This window comes from Gavia stellata, chromosome Z (genome assembly GCF_030936135.1).
Source record: "Gavia stellata isolate bGavSte3 chromosome Z, bGavSte3.hap2, whole genome shotgun sequence".
In the NCBI taxonomy this organism is placed as follows: Eukaryota; Metazoa; Chordata; class Aves; order Gaviiformes; family Gaviidae; genus Gavia; species Gavia stellata.
The window spans coordinates 26,403,811-26,421,885 of record NC_082637.1 but is presented as its reverse complement, the minus strand read 5'-3'; the positions used below and the strand labels follow the sequence as shown (position 1 = coordinate 26,421,885).

General features: G+C 35.5%; 1 protein-coding gene across 1 annotated transcript in view; it reads left to right on the top strand.

The window, feature by feature from the left end:
- The window catches only part of JMY (junction mediating and regulatory protein, p53 cofactor), a 65,863-nt gene extending 50,781 nt beyond the window's left edge, over nt 1-15,082 (top strand). The window contains exons 7-11 of the mRNA XM_059833946.1: nt 3,661-3,747; nt 6,269-6,364; nt 7,663-8,209; nt 10,593-10,903; nt 14,260-15,082. Of these exons, the coding sequence (XP_059689929.1) occupies nt 3,661-3,747; nt 6,269-6,364; nt 7,663-8,209; nt 10,593-10,900 (1,038 nt within the window). The 3' untranslated portion in view covers nt 10,901-10,903; nt 14,260-15,082. The remainder of the gene's footprint in view (nt 1-3,660; nt 3,748-6,268; nt 6,365-7,662; nt 8,210-10,592; nt 10,904-14,259) is intronic.
- Nucleotides 15,083-18,075: the final 2,993 nt, after the last annotated feature.

Here is an 18,075-nt window from a genome sequence, read left to right as displayed (position 1 = left end):
TAGTTGAAAACAAAAAGCAAGGCAAGCATTAAGTGGTGTATATCACAGTCTTGTGATATATTTAGAAATTACAGTCCTTGCTCATTATTAGGTTTTTGGCAACTGAAGATTCCCTTAGGAGAATGCCTCCTTTCTAGTAGCAGATATCATGATTATGAAAACAATAGAAAATTACTCTATATCATCAGTTTTTATTTTTCAGAGGAGGTTTCATCATCCGGATATTTGAAAATGTTTTCTGTTGAGGCAATGCAATGAAAGGGATTCAATTACTCTGTGTAGAATAAGACTATATGTAATATAAGCTTCCGTGACTGTAGTTGCTATTAATTTTGTTTTTCAGAAATTCCTTCCCTGCTTTTGCAGTTGATGCTTTTATTTTTTAAGGATGTTGTCAAATAACTGTACCAAACCTTTATTTAGAAACTTTTGCTAAAGGTTTGTTAGAAACCTCATTCAGTTGTGATTCTGAATAACTGAGCCAGCATTTTTTTAAATTTATGATTTTACAGAGATTGTTCTTTCACTCCACTACCATGAGTATAAACTCTTCATTGTAATATTTTTTTATACAAACCTGTTTGTATTTGTTAAGCAATAATTTCCTGATGTTCCTTTGTGTCGATGACAGTGAGTTAGTTATTCAAAAGTAAGAGTTTAATAGCGGTCTCATTATTTTTCTTATTTCTTGAAAGCTAGTTATGGATTTTTCATGCAGGATATCCCTATTGTTATCCCAGTCTACCCCCTGCTGGCTGAACAGTAGCATTAATTAGGCTATCACATGGAACAAGCAGCTGTTTTATTAGGGAACTAGATTTATAGCAGAGTCAAGGTAAAAAAGATGGTGTAGAAGGTGTCTAGAAAAATATCTTTGGAAAAATAGAGTTGTGAAGAAATTGGATTATTTTACATCCAGGAAGAGTATTCCTCATCATGACGATGCAACATGACGAGAAGCAACAAGTTGGTGAAGCTGTTTGGACTATGTTCATAATGTGTGCTTTGACTTGGGAAGCTTCCTCACATGCTATTGTGTCCATTTAATAGGACACCTTTACTACTTTGGAAGTCCACAGTTTAAAGCATAGCCCATGCCAAAACAGGTGTTATGTAGACGCAGTGAGAGCTGGCATAGGATTACTTGGTATGTTTCATTATTATTATTATTAATATTATTATTACTATTAGTACTACTACTACTACTACAACAACAACAACATAAGGGCATAACTATATGGAACGTTTATGCTAAAATGCAGTTTCTGCACATGCTGAGCTTACTAAATGAGATGCTAACCTTTTAATTGGGATGCTTTCCAATCTGAAAGCAAGGCTCACTGGAACTAGTTAAATATAATACCTAATGCAGATCTCTTTTATGTATATTATGTATTACTAGTCTGAAATATGGTAGCTTATCCAGTGACAAGGGTTGAAGTGGTTCCTCATCTCTCCGTTTTTGTCTGTAATAGAATTTGATACTGTGAAATCAGTCAGGTGGTTAAAAGAGAACTGAACATTACTTCTTGATGCTCTCTCAATTCCATACAGTTGGTCAACGTCTTTCTTGAAGTATGGCTCTCTCTGGACATAATGCTCCTGCTTTCCCAGTGCTGAGAAGGAAAGACTACTTCACATGTGCAGCAGGCTGTATTCCTGCTCATACAACCAATTATGATGTTTTCTTTTTTTGCCAGAGTTTGCTGGTTTATGTTCAACTTGCCATTTGCCATAATCATCCAGGTCATTTACTTTAATGCTGCCACCTGGCTATTTTTTTCTTCATCCTTTGTTTGCAGTCACTTAATTTTGTCTGCAGGTAGAACCCTGCATTTGTCCCTATGAAATTGCAACCTTTCTTTTTTTTTTCAGACCATTTCTGTAATTAGTTAAGATGATTTAGATTTCTAATCCTGTGCTGCAACGTGTTTTCAGCCCCTCCTAGACTTTTTTATTAATTCAAGTCATAGAGATCTAATTACAATAAAGTAGGTTGTTTATTAGTACAAAGTCTGCACCAAATATGTTTTAGTCTGGTTTATCCTCTTTACATGCTTAAAATATCTTTAATTATTGCTCTTAATCAGAAAGATTTAAATACTGATGCTGAAGAGAAAATGTTTCATAGAAGTGTGCCCCCTAGGTATTTATGAGACATGTCAAAAAACCCAAACCAAACCTAACATATGTCTTCTTATTATTTTATAATACTTTTTTATATCTCGTAGCATATATTCCTTGTTATTTTAGAAGACTTTGAATTGAACTTAACACATACATAGAGAATAAACTATAAAGGTAAATCAGTAGTATTACGAAAAGTCTTTCAGATTCTCTAATAATATTCTGAAGCTATTGCTGTGTCTTTGAAATGCAGAAATGTAGTTTGTACTTTTGGAGTTACAAATTAAATGGATTAACTTTTCCAGCTGTATTAATTAAACTCTTTTCATCAGGGGAAAAAAACTCCACAAACAAACATAAAACCCAGCAGTGTTTAGCTATATATACACACCTCTGATGAAGCTGGGACAGTATTTCCACAGACGCTTATGCTCTTGTCAGAGTGTTGCCTGTATATAGAAGCAACATTGATGGTCTTACTGTCCAGAAACATTCAAGACAGCATGGTATTTCTGTCCTGTACAGGAACACTGGGTACCTTTTTTTATGTGATCACAGTATGTCCATAGTAAGCTTGTAGGAGAACATACCTTCTTCTGCATTTCCAAGTGTCCAAAATTGTGGGCTTTTTTTAACCCCTTGTTTTTGTGTCTTTTTGCTACTACTGTAGTATCTTGCTTGATGGCTGATAACTCCCATCAGCTGCCCCAAGCAATTCTTTCAATGGTAAAGCTTCTGTCTGGCTCCACCCAGTAAGTCAAGGTGACTGCTGCCTGGGAAGCCCATCGCTTCGGTGGTGTTCTAGCTTCTTGTTGCTACTCTGAATTTCTGCATGTGCCTTTTCTTTGTAACCGATACTTAATTCAGTTCTTTTTATATTATCTACCTGAAGTTTGAGTGTCATCCTGTTTCTTGTCATCTATTGTAACATGGCCTGTTTTTTTTTTTTTAACCTGTTCCTATTTGCAGGCAATGTAATAAATGCTTGTATTTAAACCAGATGTTACAGATGTGAACTCGGTATAGGTGAACCTGCTTGTGCCTGCATAAAATTGTAACAACTTTATTGATGTTTATGCTTGCAGATTGTACACATAAAAGATGAACTGACACTTGTAAATGGGAAGCTGCCTAGTTGCATAAACAGAAATACGTAATATATTTTAGAGTTGGTTATTGTCCATGCATACAAGTACATGGAGTTACACAAGGTTTTTATGAAGTATTTGACAAATTGCTGTTTGTTTCAACTTTTGTACTGGTATTGTAGAACAGACTTTTCAAGCAGCTGTTACTTGTGTATATTCTTTCAACAGTTAAAAGTAATAGGTTTGGGTTTGTTTGTCTTGGTTTTGTTTCCATTTTATGGTTTTACTGTAAGTTAAATTAGCTTGGTTAAATTAGCTTGTCTGAGATAGCTTTTGTAATTTTTATTTTTCTAATTCTTAGTGCTATTTGCTAAATACGACATTATACCCTGTATATTGGTATTGGAAATTCATATTTTACAGATAACATTTTATGTCTCTACAGGAGATCTGTATCGCAAAGCATAATGAAAAGATCCAGCAGCGTCACCAGGGTGAGGAGAAATACAAAATGCACCATACTGTTCAGCTAGTAAGTTTGAGTTTTCTGTTGTTGAGTTTAGCCTTTAGTTAATAGCTTGCATTCCTCATTATACATTAATTAGGATAGTAATCAGAGTGATAGCTGTTTTAAGAAGATGGTGTATATCCCTCACCTTTGCACCATGGATTTCTGTATTGTATTTTGCTGGTAAGGGGGAGTACATAGCTGTGTTAGGATGACATTGAACCCAAGCAAATAGAACAGTTCTTTAAGGTTTAGAGTCCAAGTGATTACTGCTAGGGTTAAGCTGTATGCAGTTTGTTATCACGCACACATAGATCATTCCAGACATCTGAGTACAGCATCAGATATGCTGAAATGACTAAGGAAACCATACACATTTATTTTTGAATCTTAGTAAGCTTGTTCGTTATTTTTCTTCTTTCTACAAAAGAAACCACTTGAATTGTGTTGTATAAAGAAGTCCTTCCAGCTGTACGCTCCATGATTCTCTGCACAGTCTCATTGCAGAGAATAGGCTACCTAGGCCAAGTCTTGTGCTGAACTTAACAGACTTTATGTTAAAGAATATTCAAATTCTGGGCTAGGTCTTGGGAGCTGATACAGTATCAATATTTAATACAGATCACTGACAAAGATGCATTGAAATCCAAGTCTCTTTAATTCAGGCTTCAGTTAGATTAGTGAAAGTGATTCTATTTCATCCTTATACATTTTTAACATTGATACATTTGTCCAGGAAGTCAGCTGCATAATTTGTTCTATGAAAAGGCTACTTGTGAAAGACAGTACGTATTGGCATACTCTTTCAGAACTTAGAATTTTTTTTTTTTTTTTTTTTTTTTCAGTTCTTACAATAGGGCAAAGGAGTTTGGTGTGTGGATTGTAGTCCATTTATCACTCTTAAAAATAAGACTTGACAAAGCTGAAGGACTTTCTTGTCTCTCAAACACTACAGGGATTTTTTTGTTGTTTATTTCATGGAGTTGCCCACTTGCATTACATAAAGGACCTAATTTTTTTGTCTTTTTTCTGTTAATAAAGTGGCTGAAGATTTCTACTATTACTGTAAAATAGGTTTTCAGCCACTGGTTTTCATGAAGAATTTTGAAAAGATAACCTCAAGGGTGTCCAAACCTGAAACCAAATAAGAATTGCAATTTCACTATTCTTATGTGAAAACAAAAAAACCAAACCCAAACCAAATCAAACAAAAAAACCCCCTTGAGTTTGAGACCACTTCAGGAAAAGTTTGACCTGCTTGCATATGTAACATGCAGGTGTGGTGGTAGAACTATCCTTTCGTCTTGCTATAATCTTTTCTTTATGCTTCTATTGTAACTTCATTGCCTCATTGCTCTGTTACTTTCTTTTCACCACATGCTTCTATTCCTCTTCACCTTTTCCTGTTTCCTGTCCTTACTATTTTTCAGACATGTTCTCCTCTTCCTCTCCCTAATGCATCTATACTTACCTCCTTCCAAATCACAGGAGTTGGCTCTTTATGAAGGACACCAGGCCACTAGCTGACTTCCGAAAATGGCAGGCAGGCAGGCAGACACTGCTTTTGTGTTGACAATAAAAGGTCACAAAAGTGATCAGAATTTTTAATTATAATGATGAACATGGGATTTTAAAAGTAATACTTAATGCTGTGAGTCTTAAGAATTAAAGCTGCTGTTTCTGCTCAGGGCTTTTTCTTTTTAGTCACCTGTCACTTTCCTGATAACTTCTGAACTTGAATACAATGACTTTTGCCATCTGATAACTAGCATCCACTTTCAATAAACTTGACTAAGAGTAGTGTTTTGTTTCGAAGTTTTGTGAAAATGGATGACTAGTTAAAGGAGGTGGATCCAAATATGTGTTTTTACTGAGGTAAGATCCCCAAACAAGAAAAAATACAACTGCCTTAGCTGCAAGGAAGAGCTTCAAACCTTTATCGAAGTAAGATTATAGAAAATCAAGCTGGATTAAATAATGACAGCTTAAGTTAATTAAATACAAAACTTTACTTTTGTAAATCATAATGAAAACGTTTACTTAATTTGCTCAGTATTGGATTCAAAATTTTGTGGCACTGAGTTCTGTGATTTCTTGCACTGTGAAAATACTAATATGACTTGTTTTAAATGGGCAGCCTTGCAATTTGGACTGTAATTTTGTTCTTGGAGTGAGAGAAAATAGATACTGGTTTGCTGTCTGGCTAATTTATACTATTTTTAATTTAAGGGGGCTTTTTTCAGTATAATTTTCTGTCATGTCTCTAGTTATTTCTCTTCTTTCTCTCTTCTTTCAAGGTAACAAGTCTTCAAAAGTTCCAATTCCAGATTGAAATCTTTCTTTACTGAGCTTTGCATTTCTTCCAGATTATAGAACATGAAATGCATGTCTTTTAAGGGGAAGACAAAAGCCAAGTTTTGAAATTCAAAAATGTGATAGATAATTCCTCACAATTAGTAGAAGAGCTATTTTAATTCATTTTTTTAAATGATGCTAAACATAGCACTGGATGTAATACTTATATGTTTTCCATATATTTTCTCAGAAGCGAGATCAATTACATGATGAAGAGGAAAGAAAGAGCTCCTGGGTTAGTCAAGAACGTCAGAAAACACTGGACAGACTTCGCACATTTAAACAGGTAACAGAAGAAGAGTTGTTCTTTTCCACCAGTTTCTTTTGCAAAAGAAATTTTCACTCATTTGAGGACTATACTATGCTATTAGCTATTCTCCTTCATTGTACAGTTAATTGTTCTTTGGAAGATTTACAACAAAATATGGCATTGGTGGTAACAAATTCCTCTGCCTGTTAAGTTCCCAGTGCCATAATAAGCTTCTTTTTACTCTTGCATTTACCCTTGTGACAAGACACTTAGCAAAAGTTCCTAAAAGAAGTATAATCTAAGTGGTATTTCCCACAAAGAGAATTACCATCTGACATACCCCCATTACCACTGATTGCTAGAACACCTGCCAATACTTGCCCCTTCTTATTAAAATCTAAGTATCAGAAAATAGATAGAAGATGGAATGAGGGGGAGAGAATAAGGAAAGGGGTGAAAGTGCAAGAAAACAGAGACTGTATTAATTGGTGAAGACTTTTTTTCTGGCTTTGCTGAATACATTAAAAAATATGAGAAATTTCTTTACTGTAAAACTGTCTTGCTGAGCAGTGCACTCTTCATACCCTTATTGTTTACAAGGCTTTTGAATTACATAGCTTCTCTAAATTAGAGCAAATTTACTTATTTTAACCAGCAACTGTTAACAAACTGACTTTATGTATGAGCATGTTTATATTGTTATGATCTCTATTGCTTTAGGCCTACCATAATTGGGTAAAATGTATTAGACCAGTCTTTCAGAAGCAGTTTAAACTTTTGCATAAAAATGGCTATGAATGAAACTAATATGAAATGATAGATACTGAGGCAGCAAATTTAAGAATCAAATTAAAAATACTTTGGGAAGTCTCAGAATGTTTGGTGTTTTCAAGAGATACCTTTTTAAGCAGTATGATTCACATCTAAGGCCAGTGTATTAGGTCAGAGAGGACTTTCTTGCAGAGGGAGGGGGCCATTGACCAGTTTTAGAAAAGGAAAGCAAGAGGTAATCTTGAATTTTAGTTTTCAGAAAAGTGTTGTGAATGTCCAGTCTGGTTCTTAGTGAAGTCCTAATTCTAGGGATTCATGTATATCCCTGACTAGACCAATCACGTGTATATTGTGGCTTAACCAAGAATAAAAATTAAGAAAATGGATCATTTTTGCATAAAGGTGAGGATATATTTAATTTGTTTTTACATCCAGAGCAAAATTAATTAAAATACCAGATGAATTCTACTTGTCAGAAAGGCAAACCCTAACAACAGGTACTTAGTACCTAGAATAGTGCGTTGCATGTACTTACCTAATTGTCAATAACTTATTCACTTTAGCGGTACCCTGGGCAAGTAATACTTAAATCAACGAGACTACGGCTGGCTCATGCAAGAAGAAAATGTGCAGCCAGCTCACTGTCGTGTGTCGATCAGCCTCAGTCTTTGCCAGCAACCATACAAATCCAAGAGAAAAGTGAAGAGGTCGAATTGGAAAATGCAGTTCAGCCTTTGCAAGTGCAGGAATCCACAAGCTTAGAACAACTTCAAGATATCTCGTTACCTCCCAATGGTGTTACCTCTGAACTGCCTCATGTTAGTACTTCTCCACTCAGCAGTAATGAGCTTCAACCAGAGACTGTTACTGTAGTACCGCTTCCACCCCCTTTGCCTCCACCACCTCCGCCTCCACCTTTGCCCTCAAAGGAAGATGCCACCAAATCCTTAGAGAAAAGTGACAGCTTTGTTAAACGTCAGAGTGAGGAGAAAGGAGTCCAGCACTCTTCTGGTGTCCCACCAGCACATCTGTTTGACAGCAGTCAGCTAGTCAGTGCCAAGAAGAAGCTTAAGAAGACGGGTGATTTAGAGGGTTTACAGAGGAGGAGAGGTAATGTTTTAGTTTCGGTGTATTTAATTGTAATGCAGATCAGTTCCTCTTTTGAATTGCTCTATAGAAAAGTGTATGCTGTGATTCATTTATCATTATTAATGGGAAAGTTGTTAAATCCTTTTCAGTTGACAAATGTCGGCAACTCAAAAGTTAGGACCTTTATGACAGCATGCAGTATACTTGTTTAGTTAGACAGAAACCACTTGTGAAACTGACTCTGATATACCATGTTAGACTAGCTAGAAAATGAAACTAAACTTTGCCTAAAAGAATCCTTTCCTATGTAGCTTACAGCCAGGATGGCAAATGTTTTATGCTTCTCCTGAGGTTGCAGTATTTTTTTAATAACAGGATTTTACATAATGTATGACCTAGTAATATGAATACTTGTCTTGCGACATAGGAAACCTTGAGAATGCTATCTTCAAGGTTTCTTCAAATTTTCATACAAAAATCCACAAACTCTCAAGCACCCTTGAGAGCTGAGCAAGAATATGTATGTTTAACTACAATTGAAAATTAAATCTAATCATTCAGTAAAGCATGTTAATAAATAGTTAAAAGATAAAAAACTTCTTTGGAAACTGAGGAGAATGAATAGAGCACAGGCCTGAGCTGGGAGATCTGTTACAACTTGCTGATTCTGTGCTACTTGTTTTTAACTGTTTATCCTTTATCACATACATAAAATGGGGAGAATGGCAGCCATGTTTGAACAAAATAATCCTGGTGTTTTGGTGAAACATGCTATATTGGAGCCAAGTTTTTATTTGAAAATCAGAGATGGGATTTTCAAAAGCACTCAGCTGAACTGTTTTACTGGAAATCACTGAGAAAAAGTACCTCGGATGGGCCCTGATTCACACGGCTGTAATATGGCTGTAATAACATTTTATTAAAAATTCTATCTGGCTCTGTCAGTTACAACTACAGAAAACATCCCTCCATTGACATTTTCCCTCACGCAGATAAAATAAAAATTAGAACTGTCTCCATCAATCAGACAGAAACAAGAGTGTTTCCTCTAGAATTGTCCTTAAATGACTGAAAACCCCTGAAGCAACTGCATCGTTACAGAATTCTTAAGCTCTTAGGAGTCTTGCAGGTTGCAGGTACAGTGTCTTAAGTTCATTACCAATTTTGATGCTGTTGTGCTCCATTTTTCTTTTTCTGTAGTCCTATTGTTTATTTTTCTGATACCCATTTTGCAATTTTGTAGAAAGCATGTATTGTGTGTGCAATTTGATATACATCATAACATGACAAATATAAAATCAAATTATATCCTCCCTCTTAAGAGTATTATTAATGTCTGCAGCAGCACTCTACCTGCTGCTCTGTATTCCCTGAGATGTTCCAAGTCTCTTAATTGGCTTCAGAAATTGGTCTGTCTATGACAAAGGAGTGTTTTACAATCCTTGGTTCCTCCTTCAAATGTACAGTCCTGTATTCCTTTTATTTCTTTTTAACTTGTGACTATTCCAGCTGTCTGGGCCATTAGTCTGATGGACAAAACCCACTCATAAATGCAAAACAGGTTTTAAAAATGTATTCTACAATACACAAAAAAGAACTGGAGATGGATATTCATCTATCTATTGATACCTGCTGCACATTGTATGTGCTAGTGTATGCAAGCTATTTCAAACTGTTGTACTTTATTATAATGCATTCTCTGGGGCAGAGATCTTACCTACTTGTAGCTCTTCAAAGAGCCAAAGCCTGGTTTTTATTTCTGCAGAGAACTAGTTTCAAATTGGTGATGAAGGAAGGATTTGTCATAAAGTATTAACTCTTAGTTCTCTGTTTTCATTAATTAGAAAGGAAGGGAATTTATATAGGCACACTGTGACTAGGTGCTAATACATACATGAATCCAGAGAAGAAGCAGGAAAATGCATGCACTGCTGCTTCCCTCACTGCCATGTAGTAATAGTCACACAGTAGGTAAAATCAGCCACAAAATGCAAGTGCTGAGAATGGACTGTACAGTCTGATACTTAAGATACGTACTTATTACCTGAATTTCAAAGTCAAGAAAGATAATGTAATAAACACTTTCATTGTGTTGGATTAATTGCAGCTATTTCGATTTTCCTGACTGCAAACAGGAAAACCGTCTTGTTCAAAAAGTTTTACTACCTGCCTGATAGGAGGTTAAGTGGTTTCAGAAATCAAAATTGTCTATATAAACTAGTTTTGACCTGGTAATAGGGAAGATTAATTTGGAGGCTTAACCAATAGTGGAGCTACCATTATACTTCCAGTATGAGACTATCACGTTAATAGTATGCAGCTACTTTTTGGTCTTTAGGAAATATAAATGAAGACTGATAAAATTTAGTAAAAATAATACTGAAGAACTTTTGATTTACTGCAGTGAGTTCCCCGATGGATGAAGTGCTGGCTTCCTTGAAACGTGGCAGCTTTCACTTAAGAAAAGTTGAGCAGAGAAGTCTCCCTCCTTTTCCTGATGAAGATGATAGCAATAACATCTTGGCACAAATCAGGAAAGGGGTAAAACTGAAGAAAGTGCAAAAAGATGTTTTGAGAGAATCCTTTGCAATTCTGCCTGATACAGACCCTCTGACAAGGAGCATCCATGAAGCATTGCGACGAATTAAGGAAGCATCACCTGAATCAGAGGACGAGGAGGAGAGTTTGCCTTGCACAGACTGGGAAAATTAACCTGTAATTAACCCACATTTAAAAAAAAAAAATTTCTTCAACACTTTTTGTATAACAATAGCGGCTAAGCCTCAGGTTGTGCATTCTAGGAGACTTAGTATGAATGTGACTAAACTGTCTGATGTCCAACATGGTAAAATATGCACATGTGAATTTAGTATCACTGACTTTTCAAAGAATTTAAGGTTTATAGTAAGGAAAACTTTTTTTAGGCAACATCTTAGCCTTTTATTGTTTGAATACTTTTGCTGAATATTAACAGGACTGCTCCTATAAAAAGCTCTATTTTATTTAGTAAATTTGAAGGGACTGTTTGCAGCTTACCAAGAAGCTTTAAAAAGCTTTTACATAACAAAGCAGCACAATCACTTTTGGACACACCTTGTACTTATTTTCTAATTACTTCTGACCTTGTAAAGATTTAGCATGTTTATCGCTTCAGACTGACTAGCTCCAAGTAAAGGACGATTAGATTTGACTGCTGAACACATTGAAATCTGATTGGTTACCCTGTGTGACTGACTCTTTGATAGCTTGGTTTCAATCTGTAAACTCTCTGACTTAATTGAATTTCCAGACTATAAACAGTAAATATACAAATATAATTTATACTTCTGCTACTCTTATGAATCCCATGAACTTGCATTATACTAAGCTACAGTGCCTGAAAGTACAGATATTAGACTTCAGCAGATGAAGTTAATGATTTCAGAACAAACCAGAAGTTGTCAAGAGATTAGTTTTAAAAATTATGGCTGCATCGGTAGCACAAAGAGGTTCTTGATTACAACAGCATACAGCACTATTCTTCTGTGGTGCTTCTTTTCTGCTACTGGCATGTGGGTGAACTTAAGTTTCAATGAAAGCTTCCACTAAACTTAAAATTTGGAGAAAAGAGACGTATGACAATCTGCAAAGAATTTTAAAACCTGTTTAGCAATCACAGGCTATTTCAAGAGTATGGAAGATAAATATATATAATCCTTGCAACACAGCTAGCAGTAGGAAAAAGATAACCCTTTTGGATATTTACGATCAGGTATTTCTACCCTGGTTAGTTGTTACCATAGCTGGAGAGTGACTGCTGATAAAGTGCTACAGCTGTTTAAAAAGTGATGGTGACTTACAACATCATCTGCTGAATGTTGTGATTATGAAATACTGTGTTTCAGACTGTTCCATTGATACGCTATTTTCAAATAATTTTAAAATCTTTAAAAAGGAAAATAAATATTGCCTTCATTTCCTCATGAATTAGCCATTGGCCACACTAATGATTTAATACTGTTTAATTACAACATACTCCTTCTATTCCATACCAAATGTACGGCTAGTTTTGGAGTTGAAAATCCAGGAGTGGATGTGTACTTAATTCTTACGGAAACTCAAAATGAAAATAATTTTGCTTGGATGTAACTTTTTTCCTATTACTTGTATACTGAAAACTCCCACTACCACAGCCCTTCAGAAGTCAAGTGACAGCTCTAAGAAAAGACATGCCTTGGAAATGACTTGGCTTTCTCAGTACAATTCTCTCTTCATTTCCTAGATAACTGAGCAAATTTAAACTTTTTGATTGGACTTTATGATTTTAGTAAATCTAACTTACTCTTTGGGATCTTGTTTGCATTTTTTAGCAAGAATATTCTTTAGTACTATGGGTCATTTAAAAAAAAAAAAGTAAGGAAATTATCCAAGAGTGACTTCGAATTATTTTTAATCTAGTTGGTGGACCACCTAAACATGTTCCACTGGAAGTGTATCCTCTTAGAAGTCTTATGTGTACATTGCCATACAGTATACATAAACGTTTTCCTCTGCTATCTTTCGCAGTCCTGCAGAAGCAGTTCAGAGTGCAGGCTGAAAATCACTGCCATGCAGTACCTGTAGTGCACTGGTGGTTGTCTCCTTTTTACCAGTCTACAGTTATGGTATCTTCCCCTTTTAAGGATGCACTCCTGTCAAATGCTGAGTCCCATGAAATCACCTGGACCTAAAGCAGGATGCAGTGTCAGAATTCTGAGTGTGTGCTCCTTGGAGTTCTTCACACATCTGGGAGCCACTTTCTCTTACCAATATCATATTTTATTATGAAAACAATCCTGTTTTCATGAGATGAGACTATTCAACAGGTAGTACAGATTTGATTGAAAAATGGTTATACAAAATAGCTAACATCTCAGAAAGGAAAAACAGGCCCCCGCTATGGAAGCGTGTGAAATAATCTGGGAGAACAGAGATTGAGACAAAGCCCTTGTGAAATTCAGCTGAATAAATACTTCTCAGATAGATGAGCGTGCTTGCTTGATCATATAGACTGGTTACCCAGAATTTGTTATGCAGGAGTAAAATCTAATGAAAGTCTGTTGTAGAAGTTGCAGAATAGTATTTTTTACATTTAATACCATGCTTTAAGATTGACCTACTGATTTTTAACTGTAAGCTCTGCACATACAAAAAAACCAGTTGCATAGAGATTTTAAGTTGAAAACAGTTATACAAAAGTGTATTGGCACCTATGTTACAAATGATGCTTAATAGACGTACATCTTTATAAGCTAAATGTAATGCCATTATTTGGCTTAGGAACGAAGGCTAAATCTGATGTAATGGTGTATGTTTATCGAGTGCCAAAAAGTGTCTTAATGTATGCGCAAGGACTATTGACAATGCCTGCTGAAGTGGTTCCATTGTTTATTGAAGTTTGAAGACAAACTAATAGTAACGAATTCCTGCAGGAGATCTAGTCATCTCTTGTATTACCTGCTGTATGAGTTAACTTCAACATAAAGTTATGACTAACTTTTTTTAAGAGCAGTTCAGTCCTTACGGACACTAAACCACGTACAAAAGTGTTGAGGCATTCTGTGTATTGGAAATACAGCTGAACAAGCAGTATAAAGATGCAGTAGCTTCTCTATGAAAAATCAGAAGATTACTGGTTATCAAAAGTATCCCAAGCCTATCTGTGTGTGTGTACGTAACGGTACATATAAATCACTATAGTACATTAAGAGTACTGTAAGTAATGCGAAACCTGGGTTCCTGGGAGTGACGGACAAAGTAATGGATAAGAAGTGAGCTTTTGCTCTCCGTAAGTCTTCTAATCCAGTATTTTGGGCCTCTTCAAACTCTCATCTGTGGTCACTGCCAATAGTATCAGAAAGCAAAAAAAGACCTGGTCATATTCTGTGTGTCCTGGCTCCAGAGTTACTGTGTCATTACCTTGGGAGCAAAGAGAATCAAGGCTTTTGAAGACACTGCTCAGTATTGCATGTTGGAATTGCCTAATATGTTGACCAGAGAGTATTTGTACAGCCATTTAGCTTTTCAGATGTTCCTTTTTTTTTCCCAAACAGGTGATTCACAGCCACTGATGTGAGAAAAGAAACCCCAGTTGAAGATTACTTTTCCTCTTCATTTCTGAAAATTCAGAGCCAGCAGTTGTGACCATCAGTTCCACAGGAGGCTTTCTTTGGCAAAGAAATAGTCTTTCTTTGGCAAATGATTCAGTATATGGAAAAAATGGCCTGAAATGTTAATTTTTGGGTCACTTTTTTCTTCAATTTGTTCCAAAAATTCTGGTTTGGGCAGAAAGCTAAGTTGTTTAGATGTCCATTTTATACAACCAAGAATGCCCGATTCTTAAGCACTTTTTATATTTGTGTTAGTAATGTGTGGCCAGTTAAGTGAGGGGGGCATTTTGAGTTGGGAGAATACTTGCTTCTGGAGTAACTTTGGGATTCAAGCCAAGACATCAAACCAGTTATAAAACCTCCCCTTCACTGTACTGAATATATCATCTGCTTGAAAATCCAATTAAATAGCTCCTTGCAGAGAAGCTTGCTATGTAGCAGTGTCATATTCCAGGAAGAGCAGAATTCCTAGTTGCACTCCAGTAGCTGAAATTCAGTAACGTGCAACAATGACTTTTTTTTCTTCTTAGTTTGAAGAAGTGTATGTCAGTATGAAAAGTAACAAGTGACCACAGCACAACGAGAAGTAAGAGTTGAATTCAGTACACATTCAAGAATGTGTTTGGTTCCAACATGGTACATTTAGCAAGACATACTGCAGCACCTTTTTAGAAGGTCATTTGCAGTCTTACACTTTTTTAAAGCAGACATTTTCATGCTTTTTTAAAATGATATTTAGCTATGCTGAACCAAGTTAATTATACTTTTATCATTTGTTATAAGAATCAGTATTTTGTAATTTCATACTTAAAATTACTTAAAATTATTTTTCTCTTTTGGGGTAAAATGGCTTTTGATTAAGCAGCCTTCTTTAAAAAAGATCAAAGCACTTAAACACACTGATAATTCAGTTGTGAAAATCATGCTTCTCCTGCTGGTTTTTATTATTCCCTTTAGTGGCTGCAAAAATGTTTGTATTTCATACCCAAAAGCCTACTGGCTGAAAAAAAAAGTTCCCTTTTGATGCTATTTTTTTTAAAGGAGAGTTACAACTTCCTCTGCGGTGAATGCTTAAAAGTAATCCTAAGCTTCATGACTAATGGCTGCGGGTAGCTACTCTTATGATATCACAGTACTAAGAGGTATGTCAGTACAGAGATACAAGTAGCCTTCTGCCATCTGGAAACTCCATGTGATATTAAAGTTAGCCTGTTACAATTCTAAGGAAACTGAATTTTCACTAGCATTTTATTTTTACTAGTATGACACACTGTGTTTGAGAAATACACAGTCCCTGTCCTTTGTGTAGTGTGTTCCATTCACTGTTTCTTTCGTGAGAGACAAACTGCTTGGTGGATTAGTTTTTTTTTACGTGGAGTTACGCATTGCTGCTATCATGTAATGGAACAGATACTGTGTTAACATTTATAACAGGAGATTTCATGTCTTGCCATTTACTTACATAAAGAGGAACAGGAAAACTTACCTTAGCAATAGGCTATATAACCTAAAGGAACCTCAGCTGTTGGACCCTTCAGTTGTTTTGCTGTGGCTGTCCTGAAATTAAAGCTCTGTCAAACATCTCAAAAGGATGTCATTTTACCTTTGCTATTGACAGGTGTTTTCTTAACCATGTTGCCTTATTTATAAAGTTAGTGAACATTCATTTTCAAAGCATTTGTGAGCAGCGTTACTGTACAGTTTTATCGATTTTGCTGTATTAGTCATCCTGTCTGTATTCTTCTTTCTTGAGATCAGCTGTATGAAACACTTGATACTGGCTTTCCAAGGACGTAAAACTACATGATGTTTTTTTTCTTAAACCGCTTCTCTTAACCCCAAGTTACAATGGTGTGGTTGTAAGCTGTCTAATACTGTATTCATGCAGCAATAACAGCAATTTCAAAGTTCATCATAATTATTTGACATTGCCTGTACTGTAAGCCGTGTGTATTTTTGCTTTACACTTGCCTGTACTTCCAGTCACACCACATGTTAAAACTGATGTAATCAAATAAATTTTTGGCTGTAGCACAAAGCAGAACTATGATGTAGAATGGCAATTCAGATTATACAGTTCATCTGAAACTTAGTGCTAAATTAATAGTGGTGATTGACCAACTTTTATGTCAATTTTTTCCTATTTGCCAGCCTGCAGGTTTATTCCTTAGAGTAAGCATATAGGAAACTAGCAAAATTCCAAGCCAAGGAAAAATAGTGTGAATTTAAACTACAGGTGCAGTGGTCCCCTTGCACAACGTTTATGTCTGCAGTTTACCACTGTGTTGTGATTTATCTAAATAGCTCCACGCTGTACTGTACTACAGTTTTCAGGTCTGTTTGCCACGTTATCTGTCATCTTTGCCTTGAAAAATATGTGCATGATTGAGAAAAATTACTGTCCTTAATCTGTTTTATATTTAGCTGAAATCTTAGATTCCTGTAATAGCTTAGTTTTCTAGAAATGGACTTCTCATATGAATGTGTATTTTATGCGCACACAAAGAGTAGTTGTTAGGCTGAGCATAGCAGTTTATATCAGTTCAAAACTGCCATCTTCAATGTGGAAAGTAAATGTTTTTTTTCCACATACTGCTAAAAAAAATTAAATCCTGGATTTTAATCCTCCATGAGTCACTAGATGTCACAATTTCACGTAATTCTCCACTTTGATATTAAAATTGTGCATATGTAGTGTACAGGCTAATACATAAAACTCCCCATCCTCTATAATGTGAAATTTTGCAGTGGGGAAAGTTTAAGTATATTCACAAGAAACTTACAGACATTACCACAGTCCTGCATTGAGATTGGTTCCTCCATAGCTGAGAAAAGCTCTAATAATTGTGTTGGTCCTTGAGAAATCTTAGCAAGCATCACTACAGAAAAAAAACATACGTGAGGAAAGAGAGTCTCCATAAAAATACCTTTCTACCTATTATTGGTATTTTTGATTTGTTGCTGGACTTCATTGCTGTGGCTGTGTTGTTCTGTTGCTAGTTATTTATCTTAAGCAGTTTGTCAGCTTTCAGGCTTTTTCCATTTTTAGAAACTTCTTTGTTCAAATTAAAACAGTTTTAGTATAGTGTAACTGATCCAGTGAGGTAAAGAGTTGGAATGCATAACGTTTATTGTACAAATGCTTATGTGAGGACTGAAGAATCTTTCATGAGTGGGAACAAGAAATGAAATGCTCAATTTCTACTAAAATAACCAAAATGTATGGAAAACAGCAATAGTCTTTTGATCAGAAATGGAATTTGCATCAACATTGATTTCATGCTGTCATTCACAGAGGTTTCAGATCCTTTACAAATGACCAATAGTCTAATTTTATTCACTTTACTGTGTTTTCCTGTGTTAGTTAAGTTACCTATCTAGGGTAGATGAAGGCTTTTTTATTTTTGTTAAACATCACTTTTAAGGTTTTTTTAAAAAAAAATCTGTCAGTCTGCATTCTACACCTGTGAAATAAATGGGTATGATTATATATTGTGTTCTTTTGTGGCTGCATCAGGGATAGAACTCAACATACTTTGCTACATTATTCATAAAGAATAATTTTGAGCATAAGTACTACATTCTGTAATGTTTAGTATTAAAGTAGTGACAGGTGCATTATTGAAGATGCAGCTCACTGAGAAGAGGAGGCAGAAACTTTTATTGGTTAATGTTACCCTTATTCCGTTTGTTGCACTGAATTTCAAGAGTGTAATTTGTAAATCAAGTTTGCTCACATGTGTAATCAGATTTTATTTT